The sequence below is a fragment of the Nicotiana sylvestris genome, chromosome 1 (assembly GCF_000393655.2).
Source record: "Nicotiana sylvestris chromosome 1, ASM39365v2, whole genome shotgun sequence".
Lineage (NCBI taxonomy): Eukaryota > Viridiplantae > Streptophyta > Magnoliopsida > Solanales > Solanaceae > Nicotiana > Nicotiana sylvestris.
In genome coordinates this window covers 127680835-127700926 of record NC_091057.1, presented here as the reverse complement: position 1 = coordinate 127700926, position 20092 = coordinate 127680835, and the positions used below count along the sequence as shown (strand labels likewise).

General features: G+C 36.6%; 1 protein-coding gene and 1 long non-coding RNA gene across 2 annotated transcripts; one reads left to right on the top strand and one right to left on the bottom strand.

The window, feature by feature from the left end:
• Nucleotides 1-6445: 6445 nt before the first annotated feature.
• LOC104228463 (pentatricopeptide repeat-containing protein At4g38150-like) lies at nucleotides 6446-7806 on the bottom strand. Its single transcript, XM_009780930.2, has one exon. The coding sequence runs from the start codon at nucleotides 7548-7550 to the stop codon at nucleotides 6579-6581; it is 972 nt and encodes a 323-aa protein (XP_009779232.1). The 5' UTR covers nucleotides 7551-7806; the 3' UTR covers nucleotides 6446-6578.
• Nucleotides 7807-14754: 6948 nt separating this feature from the next.
• On the top strand, nucleotides 14755-17926 carry LOC104228462 (uncharacterized). The gene is made up of 3 exons (XR_011402968.1): nucleotides 14755-15740; nucleotides 16557-16727; nucleotides 17339-17926. It is a non-coding gene; the product is annotated as an uncharacterized lncRNA (long non-coding RNA).
• Nucleotides 17927-20092: the final 2166 nt, after the last annotated feature.

The window sequence follows — 20092 nt, the reverse complement described above, 5'->3', positions numbered from 1 at the left end:
TCAACTGAATTCATAACTCTCGATGCGGAATAAAATCTTTTGGGTCTAAATTTATTAAAACTGCAAAAATAATAAATATGACTCATAATATTAAAAATATAATGAATTTTGATGTTTGATACCCTTTTGTTATCACGGGATAACATCACAATCCTGTTTGATTCTGACATTTCCTTTCTTATTATTTTTTCCAAAGCACAGCTTACTATATCAATACAAAAATACAGATGACACTAAGATTTATAGACCATCTTATTTGGTAAAGGTCGAAAATGTCTCTTTAGAGAAGAGGTAGGACACAAAGACAGAACATGCTAGGCGAGTATCAATTGTACACTACTACTTTTTTTTCTTTTCTTTTCCCTTTGGTGGTAAATTTCTGATAGAAGAGCAAAGACCCTCGTATTACTACTGGTCTGTGACAGCTGCATGTTTAGGATGTGAAAAAACAAAGGTTTTTTCAAAATAAATTCATTAGAAAAATCCTGTAGGCCTTAAAGAAGGGAAAAGGGTAGCAGAAGCACCAAAGACTAGAAGAGGGCCACTTTATAGGCCTTAAAGAAGGCCAGTAAGCTTAGAAGTTTTGGCCAGAGTTGTTCACACGCTCGAAACGCAAACCAAGGTGGAGATTGAAAATGTTGGTTTATGTTTAGTTAACAATGGCATGCTGAAAATGTTGGTTTATGTTTAGTCAACAATGGCATGCCAATTGGAAGAGTTGGTGGAAAGAGTTGGTGTGGATGCTAGGAGGAAGCTTCCTCCTTTGATGTCACCCATGACATCAAGAGGAGGTAGTTTGATGTCACCAATGACATCAAGAGGAGGTCTTTACCTCTATAAATAGATGCACTCCTTCACTTGTAGAAATCATCCCAAAATAATACAATACATTGTAGTGAGTAGAGAGTTAAGAGAGAAATTCTCTTAAGTGTAATTGGGAAATCTCCCCTTCCTTTGTTAATATTAAAAGGGCAATTGTTCTCTGGTGGACGTAGGATTATTTTGATCCGAACCACGTTAAATCTTGTGTTCTTTCTTTTACGTTTCCGCTAACAATTGGTATCAGAGCGACAGGATTCTTTAACGATCCAAGGAGAAAGAACAAGCAAATATGAGTTCCATGAAGTTTGAAATTGATAGATTCAATGGACGCAACAACTTCAATATCTGGAAGATCCAGATGATGGCGTTACTGCGGAGGGAAGGTTCAATCCATGCTATTGACGGAAAGTATCCTACGGATATATCAGCTCCCGACAAGGAGAAGATTGAAGGGGATGCATTGAGTGCAATCCAACTATCCCTTGCACCTAACGTGCTTTGTGAAGTGAGTACGGGTACCGAAGAGACGGCCAAACAGTTATGGGAAAAGCTAGAAGGGCTATACCAAGACCGATCAGTGACAACAAGGATGTTGTTACAACGGCGTCTTCACACATTTAAGATGGGGTCAGGTACTTCGTTACAAGATCATTTAGATGCGTTCAATAAACTTGTCATGGACTTACAGATTGCAGGAATTAAAAAGGGAGGAGGAGACGCTTGCATGTGCTTTGCTATTTTCATTGACTTCAGGATATCGTGATATTGAGAATTCAATGATGTATAGCAAGGAGCCTATCAAGCTTGAGCAAGTGCGGCAGGCACTTAACTCTAGTGATGTGCGGAGGCACATTGAAGGAGATAGAGATGACCAGGCAAGTGGCCTCTTTGTAAGAGGCCGGACTAGCCAACAGGGAAAGACCAAATCAAAGCACAGATCAAAGTCTCGTGTGAACAAGAAGAATACAGAGTGTTGGGGTTGTGGCAAGAAGGGGCACTTTGAACGAGACTGCCCAATGTCAAAGTCCAAGGAAAAGGCGAGTGCATCCACAGTTGAACAGGTACATGATTTTGATAATGATTATGTACTAACAACATCGTGTAATAATAATAGTAGTTATGGAAACAAATGGGTGTTAGACTCTGCTTGCACTCTGCATATGACGTTCCGAAAAGACTGGTTTAGCAGCTATGAGAAAAGTGGAGGAACCGTAGTAATGGGCAATAATGCAACTTGTGCAATAGTTGGCATTGGCTCAGTTCGGGTTCGCTGCCATGATGGAGTCGTGAGGACTATTACACAAGTCCGTCATGTTCCTGATCTGAAGAAGAATTTGATCTCCCTGAGTACTCTGGATGAACAAGGCTACAGGTACATGAGCGAAGCAGGAACTATAAAGGTGACTAAAGGTTCTTTAGTCATGCTGAAAGGCAAGCTGGAGAACGGCCTTTACACATTGGCCGGAAGCACCATTGTTGGCTCTGCAAATGCATCTACAGTGCAGTTATCTAATGATGACAAGGCAAGACTATGGCACATGAGACTGGGTCATATGAGCGCACGTGGACTGGAGATGTTGAGCAATCGTAAACTTTTGGAAGGTGAGAAGATCAGCACGCTTGACTTCTGTGAGCACTGCGTTCTAGGGAAGCAGAAGAAGGTCAGCTTCAGCACTGGCAAACACAAGACAAGAGGAGTGCTAGACTACATCCATTCAGATTTATGGGGTCCTTCTAAACTTCCATCGAAGGGCGGAAAGAGGTATCTTCTCATTTTTATTGATGATTTCTCACGAAAGGTTTGGGTGTATTTTTTGAAGGCAAAAAGTGATGCTTTTGAAGCATTTAAAGAGTGGAAGATTTTGGTTGAAAATCAAATGGAGCGGAAAATCAAGTATCTTCGCACAGACAATGGCTTGGAGTTTTGCAATGAAGAGTTTAATGAATTCTGCAAGGTTCATGGGATCTCAAGACATAGGACTGTCAGGCATACCCCACAGCAGAATGGAGTTGCCGAGAGAATGAACAGAACTCTTCTTGAAAAGGCTCGTTGTATGCTCCTACAAGCCAAAATGTCCAAAGTATTTTGGGCTGAAGCAGTTCACACTGCTGCTCATATTGTCAATCGATCTCCAGCATCGGCAATTGACTTTAAGACTCCGAATGAGGTATGGTCAGGTGAACCCTCTAACTATTCATACTTACGAGTATTTGGGTGTCCAGCTTATTATCACGTTAATGAAGGAAAGCTTGAACCAAGGGCTAAGAAGGCCATATTCGTAGGGTATGTGGATGGAGTAAAAGGGTACAAACTTTGGTGTTTGTCTTTACTCAAATTTATAGTTAGTAGAGATGTCACCTTCGATGAATCCTCTATACTTGATCCCCGTAAAGTTTCCGTGGAGTTTTCAGGAAACAAGAACAACGAGCAGGTGGAGCTTCCGGTGGAGCTTGCCAAGGAAAAGGATCAAGAGACTCAGGTTAAAGATGAGTCAGAAGATGTAGGCGTTGAAGAACTTGCTGTCAATGAACCATACACAATTGCGAAGGGGAGGGAGAAGAGGCAGACACGAGAACCGGAACGCCTTATAAATCAAGCAAACTTGATTGCATATGCGTTCGTAGCTGCACAAGAAGAGATTAAAGATCTGGAGCCCTCCTCGTATATTGAAGCAACTTCTTGCAAGGATGCCGCACAATGGCGGTTAGCCATGACTGAAGAGATGGAGTCTCTTCACAAGAATCAGACATGGGTCTTAGTGAAAAGACAAAAGGGGAAGAGGACAGTTGGATGCAAGTGGGTCTACCGAAAGAAAGAGGGAATTCCTGAAGTGGAAGATGCTAGGTTCAAGGCGAGATTGGTTGCAAAAGGTTTCAGCCAAAAGGAGGGAATTGACTACAATGAGATTTTCTCTCCGGTCGTGAAGCATAGCTCAATTCGCTTGCTACTAGCATTGGTTGCCCAATTTGACTCGGAGCTTTAACAGCTTGATGTCAAAACTGCTTTCTTACACGGTGATCTAGAAGAGACAATCTATATGGATCAATCTGAAGGTTTCTAGCTGAGGGAAAAGAAGATCATGTATGCCAACTAAAGAAGTCTTTGTATGGTTTGAAGCAATCCCCTAGACAGTGGTACAAGAGGTTTGATGCATTCATGACTACACATGAATTCTTAAGGAGTGCATTTGATAGCTATGTGTATCACAAGAAGATGTCTGGTAACTCAATGATTTATTTACTGTTGTATGTTGATGATATGCTTATTGCTGCTAACAACATTACAAAGATAAATGCTTTGAAGAAACTATTGAGTAAGGAATTTGACATGAAGGATTTAGGAGCTGCAAAGAAAATCCTTGGTATGGAGATTTCAAGAGAATATGGTGTTGTACATCTTTCTCAGAAGAGGTATATTGAAAGGGTTCTCAAGAGATTCAATATGCATACGTGCAAGCCTGTAAGTACACCATTAGCTCCTCATTTTAAACTTTCAGAGTTACAAATGCCTCAGTCCGAGGATGAGGTGGAGCATATGTCAAAGATTCCTTATGCCAGTGCAGTTGGTAGCATTATGTATGCTATGGTATGCACACGTCCAGATATTGCTCAATCTGTAAGTGTGGTAAGTAGATACATGTCCAGCCCAGGAAAGAGGCATTGGGAAGCTGTCAAGTGGATATTGAGATATCTCAAAGGAGCTTCTGGTGTTGGTCTGACCTTTCGAAAAAGTGGTGGAGGTATTTCAATTCTCGGTTATGTAGATTCTGACTATGCAGGAGATCTTGACAGAAGAAGGTCCACAACTGGATACATCTTTACCCTCGTTGGCAGTGCCGTTAGTTGGAAGTCGACTCTGCAGTCGATTGTCGCTTTGTCTACGACAGAAGCAGAATACATGGCAGCAGCGGAGGCGGTAAAGGAAGCTATCTGGTTGAAAAGTTTAGTAGCGGAATTGAGTTTGGTTCAGCTGGAATCAACTCTTAGATGTGATAGTCAGAGTGCTATTCATCTAATGAAAAATCAGAGATTTCATGAGCGCACTAAACACATTGATGTCAGATTTCATTTTATTCGAGATGTTGTTGAAGAGGGAACTATCAAGGTCGTGAAGGTTATCACAGACGATAATGTTGCAGACATATTGACCAAGATAGTCTCGCTCGCTAACTTTGCACACTGCAAGGACTTGGAGGGGGTGTGCATCAACTGATGCAACTCCGAAGAGAACATTTGTTAGGTGGAGGTGGTATGTTCAACAATGGTTTGATTCTTCTTGTTTCTTACAACGGGGTTGCCGAGTAAGCTTAGAAATTTTGGCCAGAGTTGTTCACACGCACACTCGAAACACAAACTAAGGTGGAGAATGAAAGTGTTGGTTTATGTTTAGTCAACAATGGCATGCCAATTGGAAGAATTGGTGGAAAGAGTTTGTGTGGATGCTAGGAGAAAGCTTCTTCCTTTGATGTCACCCATGACATCAAGAGGAGGTAGTTTGATGTCAGCAATGATATCAAGAGGAGGTCTTTACCTCTATAAATAGATGTCCTCCTTCATTTGTAGAAACCATCCCAAAAATAATACAATACATTGTAGTGAGTAGAGAGTTAAGAGAGAAATTCTCTTAAGTGTAATTGAGAAATCTCCACTTCCTTTGTTAATATGAAAAAGGCAACTGTTCTCTGGTAGACGTAGGATTATTTTGATCCGAACCACGTTAAATCTTGTGTTCTTTCTTTTACGTTTCCGCTAACACCGGGCTTACCCGATTTTACTATTTAATCGAGACCAGGGAGTTGCATCGACGGTTAGCCTCGTAGTGGAGCAGATCAAAGTGACGAAGGCAAGGACTGAGTTCGAAAATCGAAGTGCCTGCCGAGATCGAGGCCAGCAGCGATCGAGACCAAAAAGGGTAGGCTCCGAGCAAAGCACAATAACAGGAAAGCGAGATATTCGTGACTGGTCGAAGATCATGGCGGGAATCTCGGAACGAATCAAATCAAAGGCAGTTGTTTAGGTTAATCATAGGATTTACTTCTGTAATTAGAATTGTACCATAAATAAGATTCATCTACTATATAAAGAGGGTCCTAATCATTTTGTAAGCACCTGACACTCTGAGATATCAAAGCAATATAACGCCTTTTCTACAGTTCATTTTCTTGTTCATCAGCTTGTTATATTTTAACTGTTCTCCCACAAACTAGTTCAAGGGTATTCAAGCTCGAGGGCTGAATCCTGTTCAAACACTGGTTTGTTTTATATTACTGTTAATTTCTATTATTACTCTTACACAGTTACACATATCCTTAAAACCACATCATAAGTTTAATTGTTATCTAATTTTAAGGGTAAACAGGTGCAAATTTGAATTTGTTAGTCCTACATCAGTTAAGGAGTTTTGGAGTCACCAGCTGAGCAAGTGGTCGCTATGCTTGGTGGAGTTCGTCAAACTATAGCAAAATACTTCATAGAGAAGTAGCATCATTTTTGGTCATTAACAGATACCGCTAGATCTATGTGAACTTAGCTTTCATGAGTCTTTCTGGTAGAAGATTTTGTTGATTCCAAATATTATAGGTAGTTCATCCGAAAAAAGTAATTGCCAAAAACTAGAAAACCATTTCCCCAATCACAATGTTCTCTGCATCTCTTGTAGTAATTTGTTTCCATATGACAAATACCAAGAATCTTCCTAATACAACAATTTACACAGCAAAGAGCTAGTATTAATTAAAAAGAAAAAAAAACATCTTTTACTTGCCATAGAAAACCTGCATTATGGTCCTATGAATTGGTCCTCTTTTATTCTTCAAGACCTCCCTCATCTTACTCTCTTCAGGCACAGCTCCTTTGCTCTTCATTATCTCCAATAACTCATTCCCTTCTTCCTCCATTCCTGCCTTCACCAACCCTTCGTAACTGCCCAAACAAGTAGCAGGATTGGGCTTCATTCCCCTTTTCTCCACCATCTCCAACACATACTTCTTCGCCTCTTTCACCAACTTCCCTTCTCCACTTTCTGCCAACGACTTGATCAAAACGCTATACGTATAGGCATTCGGAAGCACCCCATTTGCCAGCATCCGCAGGTACACCTTGTGAGCCTCCTTGGGCTGCCCCGCATTGGCGTATGCCTCGATCACCGCCGTGTGAGCCACCACATCTGGCATCTGGCTCTTGTCCTTGATCTGAGAGAATAGCTCCAATGCCTCATGGGTTAAGCCGTCCTTTGACAATCCGTCGAACATCTTCACTGCACTGTTGATCAGCCCATCTGAACGCATCTTCTGAAACACTTCTTGCAAGTTCGTTGGGTCTTCAGGTTCCTCAATTACGGGTTTCTTATTAAATGGGTCGTATGGTGGTGGTAATTTGGATTTGTCTATCTGTTTAGTCGACGATTTTGTTACCTCGTTCATATCCGCCTCAGAATCGGAGTCCTCTGAATCAGATAATGAGAAATTGACTAATGTGTTGCGCTTCGGAGGAGCTGGAGTTGGGGTATTCGAAATGGGTGTTTCAGGGGTGGTAGTAGTGGTGGAAAATGGTCTGCTTCTGAATGAGCTAATTGTGGAGACTGAAAAAGAGGACACTGTTTTGGGAAAATGTGTTGGCAAAGAGGAGTGGTGGTAACGAAGGGAATAAGGGGAAAGCAGACGGCGAAGTAGTGAGGTAGAAGACGCCGGAGAGACGCTGAGCCACCGGATAATGGTAATTCCGGCCATCGACGATTAACGGAGTACAGCGTTAAATGTGATAATAGCAGCTCCGTTTTGATTTGAGCAGCGAAGAGTCTAGAAGTTGGAATTGGGTTAACGCCTTTTCCCGCTCTTAAGCCAAGATTAGGTTGTTTTGGCCCATGAAATAGTGGAAGCCCAATTTCAGGTGAATTACCTCAAATTATTTTGTAAGAATTTCGCCAATTGTCCCTTTTTGTATCAATTGTTTAATAAAGGGAAAAAGGCTAAAATTATCCCTCTACTATTGAAAATTAGTCACGCTTTTATCCATTTCTACTTTTGATCCAAAATCATACCTACCATTAATATAGTGTATAACTTTGTCCTTAACCCTAACAGATGTCCAACATGGCACCGGGAGCCCATAATAATTTGCCAACTAGGCAATTCTCGATCCATTCTTTTAGAAACCCGCCCCACCCTTATAACATGTTTATTAGTCTCCTTTATCGATTAAATAAGACCATATTTAGTCGATGAAAAACTAGGGTTCAGGCACAAAATTTTCTTTCCTCTCGTTTGCTCTACTCTGTCTTCTCAGGTGAGATTCAATGTCGCAGAGTAATACTTCCTCTCAGAGAAGGCGTTGATGTGGTGTCATTGCCAACCATTTCACATCAACCACTCCAGCTAACCCCGGTAGGAAATTTTATAATGTCCACGTCCTAAAGTAAGTGTTTTATGTGGATTTGTCTAATCTTTCTACTATATCTAGCTGTTTTGATTTGAAAATTGAATCTTTTAAATGGTTCTTTAATAGAATAATTCATGTGGTTATTTCGAAAGGGAATATGAAATATCCGCGGATTGTTCCCAGCTTGAAATAAGATAATTGACGTCGTCTTTGAATGCGATTGCAATTGAAAGAGACAAGTTGAGGGGAAAAGTAATTGCTATGGAAGCCATGAACAAATCTGAAGCTACTAAAGTCAAAAGGTTGGAAGAAAGAGTTGTATAATTAATGATGGTGATAATTGACTCTTGGGCACTGTTTGTTGGATTCTTTGCCGACCGGATAATGAAGTAGATTTCATTATGGTTCTTCCTTATTTGGTTGATTGTTACTGTGTTAATTCAGCCCTCTTTTTGTGTAGTGAATTGATATGTATTGCTTAGTGAAGTAGGGAACTAGTTTCTTAAGAATCTTGAGATGTATGTTTATTAGCATGTATTGGTTTAGGCCATTAGAATGATACTCTAATTGGAGATGTAATAGTATATTGCTTCTGTTTTTGGCCTGAAATGGTTTATGAATACGAGGCTTCAATTTTTAGCATTATTAACCTTGAATTAGTAGGTGTTAATCTGCACAAATACCTGTTATAGCAGCAATTACATTTTTATCATATCCTTATGTGTTCAATTTATATTAACAAAAAGACAATGTCATAGTATATCGGAATAAAGGGAACATGGCGAACTTGAAAATTCATACCGCAAACTATTCATAATTTACTAACATTGACATAAATTCATAATAACAACTGCCATATTACATCGCCAACTTCATATCACCAACCGTCATAACATTCACATAATGGACTTCATGGAAATCCATACCACCAAATACAAAAATGAATATACTGTCATAGCAGTAATTACATCAACCAACAAATTAAAAATTGTACTGTCATAGCAATAATTACAAGCCTTCTAAAGTTAAAATTCACAAAAACTTTCACCATTTAATTGACTTTCTACCTTTAGTTCAAGTTATAATAGTTTTGTGACTTGCCATTACCCTTTCTTGTCTTCATCTTGGCTAATTTTTCAAGTTGATTTCCTGTTATAGCTTTCTTATCATTCCAACTGAGATTCTTAGCTGAGTATAGGTTTGAGGGCACACTTACACCAAATAAGTCATCAACAAAGTCGATGGTCCTTATTATGGCTGGTATGGTTCCTTGCTGTCTCATAAACAGTTTTGTTCTTTCTTCAAAAAAAACTCCTTGGACTAATATTTGGTATCAGGAAATTCAAAATTTAGAAGGACACTGTTGTTGGGAAGTTTCCTTTGCACTGAAGGAGTTGCATAAACTGAATTTTTTGTCTTGAACTAGGTAACTTGACTTACTTCTTGATTGAATTGTGGTGCTGAAAGTTGTATTTCCTCCTCAGCTGGTGTATTTGAAGCAAGTGGCAACATGAATTGTTCATTATTATTGTCTTCATCTCTTAAACATCTTTGTCTCTTTGCATGTTTGCCCTTTTTTTTCTTACTTGTCATTGGTTGTTTTCCATTAGAATGATATTTAACAAAAGAAATAGAATAGATATAGTTCGAGTAAATCAGTAAAAACAGAATACACAGTAGTTGAAAATAAAGAATTTTACCCTTGCACAGCCCTAACATTGTGTCCAAGCTGACTATATGTGGAACACTTCATTATCCTCCCCTTCCTAAACTTCATCCATTCACCTTGTCTGTTGACTGTTTCATTTTTTCTCTTATTTTTTGACTTTAGGCCTGCCATCTATCTTCACAAATTCTGGTAGATCCATTGCATGAGATGTTTCTACCTTCCAAATTCTTTTTCCTTTTACTGGTTGAAGCTTATGTGAATAGCCTAGGAGATAGGCCTCTTTGGTGTACCACCAGTATATTTCAACCAGGGGATTCATCTTGTTGTGTTGTATTGCTTTGATTGCATGAGGACATGGGATTCCATTAAGGTCCCACGTCCTACATATGCATCTCTTCACTATTATATTCACTGTGTGTCTGTCACTATCTTCACTCACTCCATACCTGTCACGACCCAAAATCTAACTATGTCGTGATGACGTCTATCGTGATACTAGGCCAGCCACTTATTTCCAAACACTCCATTTTTCAAATAAATACTTAAGGAAAAATCATAATTTTAACAAAAATTGAATAAGATAAAAGTATAAATCCAAATCCAGCGGAAAAAAACATAATCCCAACCTCGAGTGTCATTAAGTCATGAGCCAAAAACTATTACAATTATTCGAAATAACATGACCAACATAATTGAACCAGGATGGCCTATTAGTCATGCCAACTAATATTTATTTCAGTAAACCTCTAGTTTACTTGTGGAATATGATTGCATCATCATACTTATACTTGTGTAGTACAAATAGAAGGAAAGTCGGATAACCCTTTATATTTACCCGGTATAATTATGGTAATAAGAATATATTCAACTTTCCTTTCATTTATAGTCGCAATATGCCAACCACTTTGGCTTATACATTTGAAACTCAAAAAGTTTCTTTTGAGACTTACTACAATATCAATGTCATGAACAATTTTACTCATCCGGGTAATAATAAATTAGTTCTTCCGGAACTCTTAATTGATTTTGTACTACAAGATCTTTTGTCACACCATTCATATGGTGAATGTTTCTTTCACAAAGAAAGTTATATTATAATAAATTGTCATGGTCAAAGTCATCATAAGCAAAATTATTTCTTGCATGAATTTTGCCTTTAATAACTTTTTATAAGGCATGTCAAAATATTTTTGACGTATCACATGTACGCGACCAATGACATATTCATGTAACCACACAGTAATATTCATTATCTTTATTCCTCTTAAACCTCCCTTAAAGGTGAGTTGTGGTGTGTATCCAACACGTCTTTGTTCATTATACACATATTGCTACATTCACCTTCAGAGATGAGTCTGCATTCTAAATGTTTATCACAAGTCACATTCTTTTCAGGGAATGAAGTATAATCATTGCGACGTGATTTATTATATTTCCATACCAATTTGATGGTAAACATTGCCTTCACTTTTTGAAGGATATATTGAGAACCATTATTGTTCTCCTTTTTATAATTACTATCAGGATGACGATTATTATTTCGTTTCTTGTCACGACCACGCCAATTCATATGGCCACGATAATTATATTTTTTTTTTCAAAATCATCATCAATATGGTGCATTGGGACTTGAACCCAATGACTTACCTTCATAAATGCATATTATGCCTTAATCATCCGGACTCGAACCCAACATCTTATTATTACGGTGCACATGAACTTGATGCATTATTCTCAGAGTGTCGTGGGAATTACCTTTGAGCATTTATGAAAATATCAATTATCACTCTTGTGGTCATAAGCCAAAACAAAATTAGTTATAAGAATATAATCACTTCTGCTAGTCATGTATATCATGAAACTTAATATAGTTCAAGTATATCTTCTGATACAAATAATTAACTATTGGTTGATAAATTTTAGGTACTGGTAAACCATCAGCAAAGTAGTAACAACCATGTAGAAATTGATTAAGAGATCATTATGATTCATTGACAAGTAAATCGTATAACCAAGCATTCACATATGCCAGTTACTATTTATCCTCTCATCTTCCAAATAAAATGAATCTTAAAATTCTCTTCTTTAAACGAGAGAACCATCTTCAGAATTATTAGTGTATTTATAGGCTTTAAATTTGCAGAAAATAACTTGTAATAAATTATGATGGTATCTGACAAATATTGTAGAACACATAAACAAAATTTTTACTGGACAACTCTAAGTGTTTTCACAATATATTAGTAGCCTAGTTAGATTTCCATGACAAGTGAGAAACATATGCATGTCCAATACTTATTGAATGAATTAAAACACTTGATCAAGTCATTTCAATTACACATAAATATATCCTTTTTAAAAAAATATTATATCCGAATATAGATCTAAAAGAAATCGGTTAAATAAAATTACTAAGGTCATCTTCAATTAAGAGGAGTTAACGAGTATTTCTACCAATTAAAAATCATGGCAGATTTTTACAATATCTCTAACCAAATGCTTTCTGATATACATGTGAATAATGAATTACTGTATAATTATTTTAGGCTGAATACATATGGAGACACTTAAAGTTGGCACGATTTTTCATTTAGACACATGAACTTAGGGGTATTCCTAATGAGCACGTGCATTACACGAACTTTGTTCCAATTAGACACTTTTTGCTGAGTTGGCACATAGAGTGAATTTCACCCCATATAAGCGCGTGAAGAGCCCAAAAACAGATTTTTTCTTCTTTTTTTGTCTTTTTTATTTCCTTCTTCTTCTTCTTCTTCTTCTTGTTTATGTCCACCACCATTTCCACCATTGCCTCCTCCACTTTCTCATCTTCTTCTTGTGATCATAATCCTTTCCTTAGCATCTGCTTCGCACAACAAGAATGACGCCCCATTTATTTGGCTGTTGCAGCCTTAAGAGTATTTCAACAAAAAAGGATAGGATATGGATTGGAGTATTTCAACACAATCCATCTGGCTGAAAATTTCATCGCCACCAACTACTCCGCCACCCTCCTCTCTAACCCCATCCCCGAACCCTTCTTCTTCACCCCATTCATCTCCAGACGTCACTCATCTTCAGGAGCAACCCCCTATTGATTAAAACTAAAATGAGTCCGAGTTCTTCATTTCAAATCGAAACACCATTAATGGGTTCTTAAAAAGCTTGAAGGTTTAAAATGGGTTACTTGATTTGATGAAAGATTATGAAATTAATGTTGGGGTTGCCTTCGGGTCGTCTTGGAGAATCTTTAGATCAAGTTATAACAAATTTGGAGGAGTTTCTCTTAAAAGTTTGGATTAAAATCTTGGCTGGAACAAGAGCACACATGAAGATAGTGAAGAACACCAAGAACACACATTAAATAGATTTAACATAGTTTTTCCTTCTTTTTTTTTAACTCAAAAAAATATTTGTCCTCATTTTATTCGTCATTCGACACATCAGCAGCGAGTGTATGCACACAATTTTTAAGTTTCACTGATAGTCAAAAGAGTGTCTAATTGGAACAAAGTTCGTGTAATGCACATGCTCATTAGGAATACCCCTAAGTTCAGGTGTCTAAATAAAAAATCGTGCCAACTTTAAGTGTTTCCGTATGTATTCAGCCATTATTTTATGTCTACCAATTTCTTTTTCGTGACGACATAACAACTACTATAAGTCTATAAGAACTTGAATTAATATAAAAATGTAACATGTGTTAAGACATACCTGGAGGATATATGAAAATAAACCTTAAAATGGTAATGGAACGGATTAGAGCCTCGTGTTGATAACGTGTTATAAAATAAAAACAATATAGCAAGAACTACACAATTAATTAGGACTAATAATAGAAGAGAATGATAACATTAGAAGAGAGGATTTATTTCTTCATTTTTGAGTGTGGAATAACTTCATCAGTGAACCTATTTATAGAGACATTTCGTTTTTACAAAACCAATCCAAAACCTGCTATGAATACGTAACCAATCTAAAACCTGTTTTGGATACATAACCAATCTAAAATCAGTTATGAATACATAACCAATCTAAAACCTGTTATGGGAGACATCCATCGTTGCAAGTGGATGGATCCATTTGCAGGATTTATAACACTAAGGATATATATAGAAAGTTATATATTTTATTTTTATTATAACTCAAATAAATTGTTTAATAATACTTGTGTATTTTTTAAAAAATATTTACTTATTAACAGGGAAACACGCCTAAAGCGCGTATACAAAATTAGTTACAATTTTCTTCTCTACCTATCAGGGGTATTCGTCGGTCGGTACAATACGATATTTAGACATTTCGGTTCGGTATTTTTGGTATTCGGTTCCTTAAAATCCTATACCAATACCGTACCTAATTAAATTCGGCATGGTTCGGTTTTTCTCCTTTCGATTTCGATTTTTTCGATTCGGTAACTTCGGTTTATTCGATTTGAATACTAACTAGTGCATAGAGCCATACACTCTAATATTCTAATTAAAGTACTCAAAAATACAAAACTGAAAATGCTTGTTGACAAAATTTTTGTCCAAAACTAGCAAATATCAACTCAAGTAGAGAAAATTATACACAAAAAAATATTTGATCATTAGAAATGTCTTGTTACTTGTTTAGAGTTAATTGATTAACTTTGAGAATAAAGGAAAGTAAACTTTTAGATTTTTTATATTTATATTATACTCCAAGTGATAATATGTGTTTTGTGTAATATAATATATATTTCGGTATGATACCGGTATTTCGATATTTTATCTTAAAATATCAAATAACATAAACTAAATACCATACCAAATACCAAAATACCATATAGCAAATACCCAAATTTTCGGTTTCGGTACGTTAATTACGTATTTACCGAATTATGCCCGGCCCTACTACCCATTGCTCTTCAAACTCCATGGAAATGCAGAGGAAAATCATGGCGAGAGGAGATCGAGACCGACTCAGTGATTTGCCCGACGCGATTCTACTTTACATCCTCTCTATGTTGGGGGAGGGAAAAGAAGTTGTGAGAACCAGCGTATTATCTCAGCGATGGCAGTTTCTTTGGAAGTCCGTTTCAGTGTCACTCAATTTCGGCGTCCCCGATTACCCCTATGATGAAAGAACCAAAAAGAAAATTCTTGCTTTCGTAGCTTCCATCAATAGAGAGCTTCATTATTGGAGGTCTTGTGAGAACATCAAAGCATTTAGGGTTTTTCCCGTTAAATACAAAGAGTATCTTGTTAAAGATTATGATTTTTGGGTATATTTTGCAATGAAAGTTGCTAATGTTGAAGAGTTTACACTTAAATTTTGTATTATCAATTTTCCAGATTGCGCGTATAAGTTTCCCCAATTTGCGTATAAAAATACGTTGTTGAAGAGTTTGGTTTTAGGCAGCTGCCAGCTAACCCCTTCTGGTAGTGTGACCTGGACCAGTCTCGTTTCTCTTTCAATTGGTCACCTGAAATTGACGTATAATACGTTGGAGAAGATATTGTCGGGTTGCCCTAACTTGGAGAGCTTGGAACTAGCTAGTGTTTTGGGCATTAGTCGTTTGGAAATCAGCTCTGTGAAGCTGAGAAAATTGATCATATTAAATGATGAAAATGATTGTTATAGCCAGTGGCATGACGAAGATACCCATCCGCTCGAAATATTCGCCCGGTATATTGAAAATTTGGTACTTTCGGGGTTCTTATACAATGAGATACGCTTGCAGCAGAGCAATGTGGCTTCACTTGTCACTGCAGTCCTTCATTTTAATGTTGATTTTATTGAATTTGAAGATGAATAAGAGAAATTGGAGAAGGAGTTTAGATATTTGAAGGAACTTCTCAGCGTTGGCCATGTCGAGAATCTTGAATTGGGTCCCTTGTGCATCGAGGTTTATTCATACTCTTGAGTTTTGATTATTCATATTTTCTTTTTTCATTTTGCGACTTTTTATTTGCTATTAATTTATCCGTTTGTAACTAATAGCCTGTTTGGCCAAGCTTATTTTTGGTCAAAAGTTTCTTTTTTTTTTTTGGCCAAAAGCACTTTTGGTCTCAATTTGAGTTGTTTGGCCAAGCTTTTGGAAGGAAAAAAAAAAGTGCTTTTGAGGAGAAGCAGAAGCAGTTTTGGAGAAGCAGAAAAAAGTAGTTTCTCTCCAAAAACATTTTTTTGAGAAGCACTTTTGAGAAAAATACACTTAGAAGCAGTTTTTTAAAGCTGGATCAAACACTAATTGCTGCTCAGAAGTGCTTTTCAAACTAATTAGCCAAACACAAACTGCTTCTCACCAAAAGTACTTCTGAGAAAAGCACTTTTGAAAAAAAGCACTTGTCAAAATAAACTGATTTTTGCAGCTTGGCCAAACGGGCTATAAGTTTGTAACTTCTGAAGAATAACATTCTCATTGCCCATTTGGTTGGACACTGGCTATTAAACAAATTTTTTTAATGATGAACTGTGAGAATAAAGAGTTTGCAATGGACATAAATACTTAAAATTCCGATTGATTTAAAATCGGTTTCTCCAAGTGATTAAAAATCAAATTAGATTTCCAACCAACCTTGAACACTTTGATGTGGCTTGTGGCAAAACACTGTCGTATAATCCAAGCTGTTTTTACAAATTATTCAACAATATGCATGTCATTTATTTGGTGAATCACATTCCTTTGTTTGACATATTCTGGTTTATGTATTTGGTTTATAAGTGCTTTCCCATACTGGAGTTGAGAGGGTGGCGGTCTCCACCATCAGGCTGCAAATTCTTAAAACTTAACGCAACATTAAAACACTTGGACTTCACTGGAATTTACAGCTTTCTGCAGAGTTCATCGGATCTTGAGACGTTGGTCATTGACTGGAACAATCACAAACCAATAGTAAGTTCCTTTTAGACCTTTATTCTCGTTATTCCATGTTTATCAAGCAACTATTAATGGTAGAAGACGGCAATATATATCAATATATTTCTTCTCTAAAGTACTTAAGAGAAAACAATCATTGAATTTTTGTTATAAAAATTTGATCCACCTTGGTGGTATATTTCATAAATGATAATAGCTACTTTACAAGAAGTTCCGGATCTGCTTTTAGTCTTAAAAGTTGATCATTTCTCTTTGCTAAATCTGCTCTCAATTTATTTTCCTCAAGGAAATAGTACTTTGGCAGAAACTTCATCTTATTACTATCAATTCTCTGTGTCATCCAGTTCTGTAGTCAACTTTGTTGTAGTTGTAGATAAAGATGTTTTAACAAGGGGTAGTAGTAGTACTCACCTTCACGTGAGGAGATGAAAGATCAGCTTCAATGAAGCTTTCAAACATTCCATTTGTTGTTTGCATGTAGCACTTTGTAACATTTGCTAAGCACTTAACATGCTCCTTAAATCTGAAAATTCATCTCCTTTTTAATTCTATCCATAAGTAACTCCTTGACTTTCTACTTCCATCTTAGGAGAATAACTGGTTAATATAGCGGATTTTTCCTGCAGGACCGGCTCTTAAGTTACACAAAAGAGGTTGAACAGAGCAGGAGGTTTGAGGCACATAAAAACTGCTCATTGCTACACCTAAAGGCCATCAAGATCATTAACTTTCATGGAAAACTAAGTGGAAATGATCTTGTACTTCGATTGGTAAAATATTTGCTAGAGAATGCAACAGCTCTAGAAAAGTTGGTCATTGTTGCCAAATATGAAGGGAGTGATGTGCCCCGGGATTATGTTGAAGTGGAACAAGAGTTCCTAAGCTTTCCAAGATCCTCTTTGCACGCTTCAGTTGTCTTTTGTTATCGATAATCTTTTTGCCCTCTTGTTTGTATTGATTGCGACGTACTTAACAGCTGTTATTTCATTTAGACACTGGTTTGTAGCTGATAGATATTGTTAGGATTCTGCTTGTCTGTATCCAAGGAGTTGTTAGTAGTTCTTCATGTCTAAGCAACAGTGTGTTTATTCTGTGATCCTCGTGTAAGAAATCTTGCTCTAAATGTTACGTAAACTTCTATTCGTGTTGCAGAACCATGATCATGTTTTTGCACTATGGAAAGTTAAAGGTTGAAAGCAGTATTTCATGATTCATTATGTGACCAAGGTTTTTTTCTGTTGGCCTATGTTATTAACACAAACATAAGAAAAGTGCAGATTTTTATTTCCCGGAAATGAACTTACTGCAATAGACTTGTTTATATTGTGTATGACTAGTACTATATTAAAAGCTCCATAGCAAAATGTCGTCCGACTTTTTTACCCTTTAAAATTAGATTTCACATTAAAAAACTGTAATTTGATAATTTTTCCTAAAATTTAGGAGTTAAAAAGCAACTAATATTTTAAGTATTAAACCTTTTCTTATTTGAATTACGTAGAAAGTTCTAAAATTTAGGACCTTAAAATTTGTTAAGATTTCAACTTAATTGTTTCCTTTCCGTATTTGAATTCCTTCCACGTTAATTTTTTTAGTATTATATAACTTATTTTATTTATTAAATCCTTCTTTATTTGATTAGCACTAAATCAACAAATAGATAAAATTAGTTTGGAACTACATGAAGGAATAAAAAGCACACATACATACTACAAAGTAAGATAATACAAGAAGGAACATACTAAAATAGTTCATTTTTGGACAAAGCCTATTTCATGGTTCAACATTCTCTTTAATTATGAATTAAATACTTAACATAATCATATAGAACAAATTATTTTTATTTAAAAGAAAGTCTTTATTCATTGGTTTATATATGACATTATTTTAAAACTACATTAAATAATTAGAACAAATAAAAGTTTTTAGAATATAAAAGAGATAGAGAAAAAGTGGTTGGCAAGAATCAATAAAAATAAAAGATTCAAAATTCCGTATTTAGTTAAACTAAATTAAAGCATATGAATAATATTAATCTAATTCTTTAAAATTGTATATTTATTGATATAGATACACGCGTAAAGCGCGTACTCTAAAATTAATTAATTTAAAATTAAAGAGGCGTAGTAATTATTATTATAGTAAGAGTCTAAGAATGAACTGAAACGTGGCCACCATTAAGAAGCATTCAACCAAAACTGAACTAAGTACATCCATTTCTTAAAGTTCTGTTAAGTTTCTATAATTATAATTGGGGCGTAATGACTTTCTGACCACTTAAATTTGTAAAGCTTTTGAAAGTCGATACACAAATTTTGGACTTTTCCATTTGAACACTCAAACTTGTATAGTATTTGATAACTAATAAACATATTTGACGTTGATCATGCACATGTGACACTAAGAGAGGTGATATGGACAAAGTATGTGCAAATCACCTAAACTAAGCCGTCACTATAATGATTTTTATTAAACAAATCTAAAATAAAAAAAAATACAAAGAAAAAGAAAGAAAATAAGCCCCTGCCCCAAAATCATTAAACCCCTATTCCCCTCGCCACATCAACTTCTCCGAACAAAGTCACCGGTTGTTTCAGAAACCTAAGGCGGCGAATCACCTCCTGTCGGGGAAGGTTTAAATCATCGATTTTTTGCTCGTCGCTTAGTGCTCTGGAAGCCGAAGAAGATGATGAATCCTGCTTGAGAGATTGGATGTCGGTTTTGGAGTTTGATTTTGACGAGGATTTATCGGTAGGGTTCTGTTGCTCCCCCCTCCCTCCTTTTATTTCTCCCCCACTCCAATCTTTCCCCGCTTCTTCATCTGTTTGTTCCAAACCCAGGCAGCAGTGGTGAAAAACAAAGAAAAGCAATAAATTTTATCAAAATTTTTCTGTCAATTTTTTCTCTCACATTAATTCCCTCTCTCAAACTGGAAGACAGATAGAGAAAAGAGAAAGACCATAAAAAAAATACGAATTTTGGGTGAAAATTTCTAATTATGCAGTCCGACTTCTTCTCTCTTTTGGATTTCACCATTGGTGTTCTTCTTTGACATAGCTTCGCCGGCTCTTTTTTGCCTCGACGGAATTATAGAAGGTGCCTCATCGATTCTTTGACTTGTAATTGGGATATGGATTATATGAATTTTGTTAGAAGTGAAAAATGGTGGATTTTATGTAAGTTCATGGCTGATTTTGGTCGGTCTATTGATTAAAAGATGGGGGACCCCAATCACTTGGGGTTTGTTTTCACACCCTTGACGTGTAACAATTGCATTGGTCATTTGCTGACTGGATGGACACGTCTGTGTATGTGTAATACACGCGCATAGGCTCAAGAGTTAGAAGTGTTTATTAGTTAAGGGAATCATGACTTCGAGT

What these genes read in the sequence shown, in the direction of transcription:
- LOC104228463 (XM_009780930.2), bottom strand. Translation starts at nt 7,550, where the DNA reads ATGGCCGGAATTACCATTATCCGGTGGCTCAGCGTCTCTCCGGCGTCT.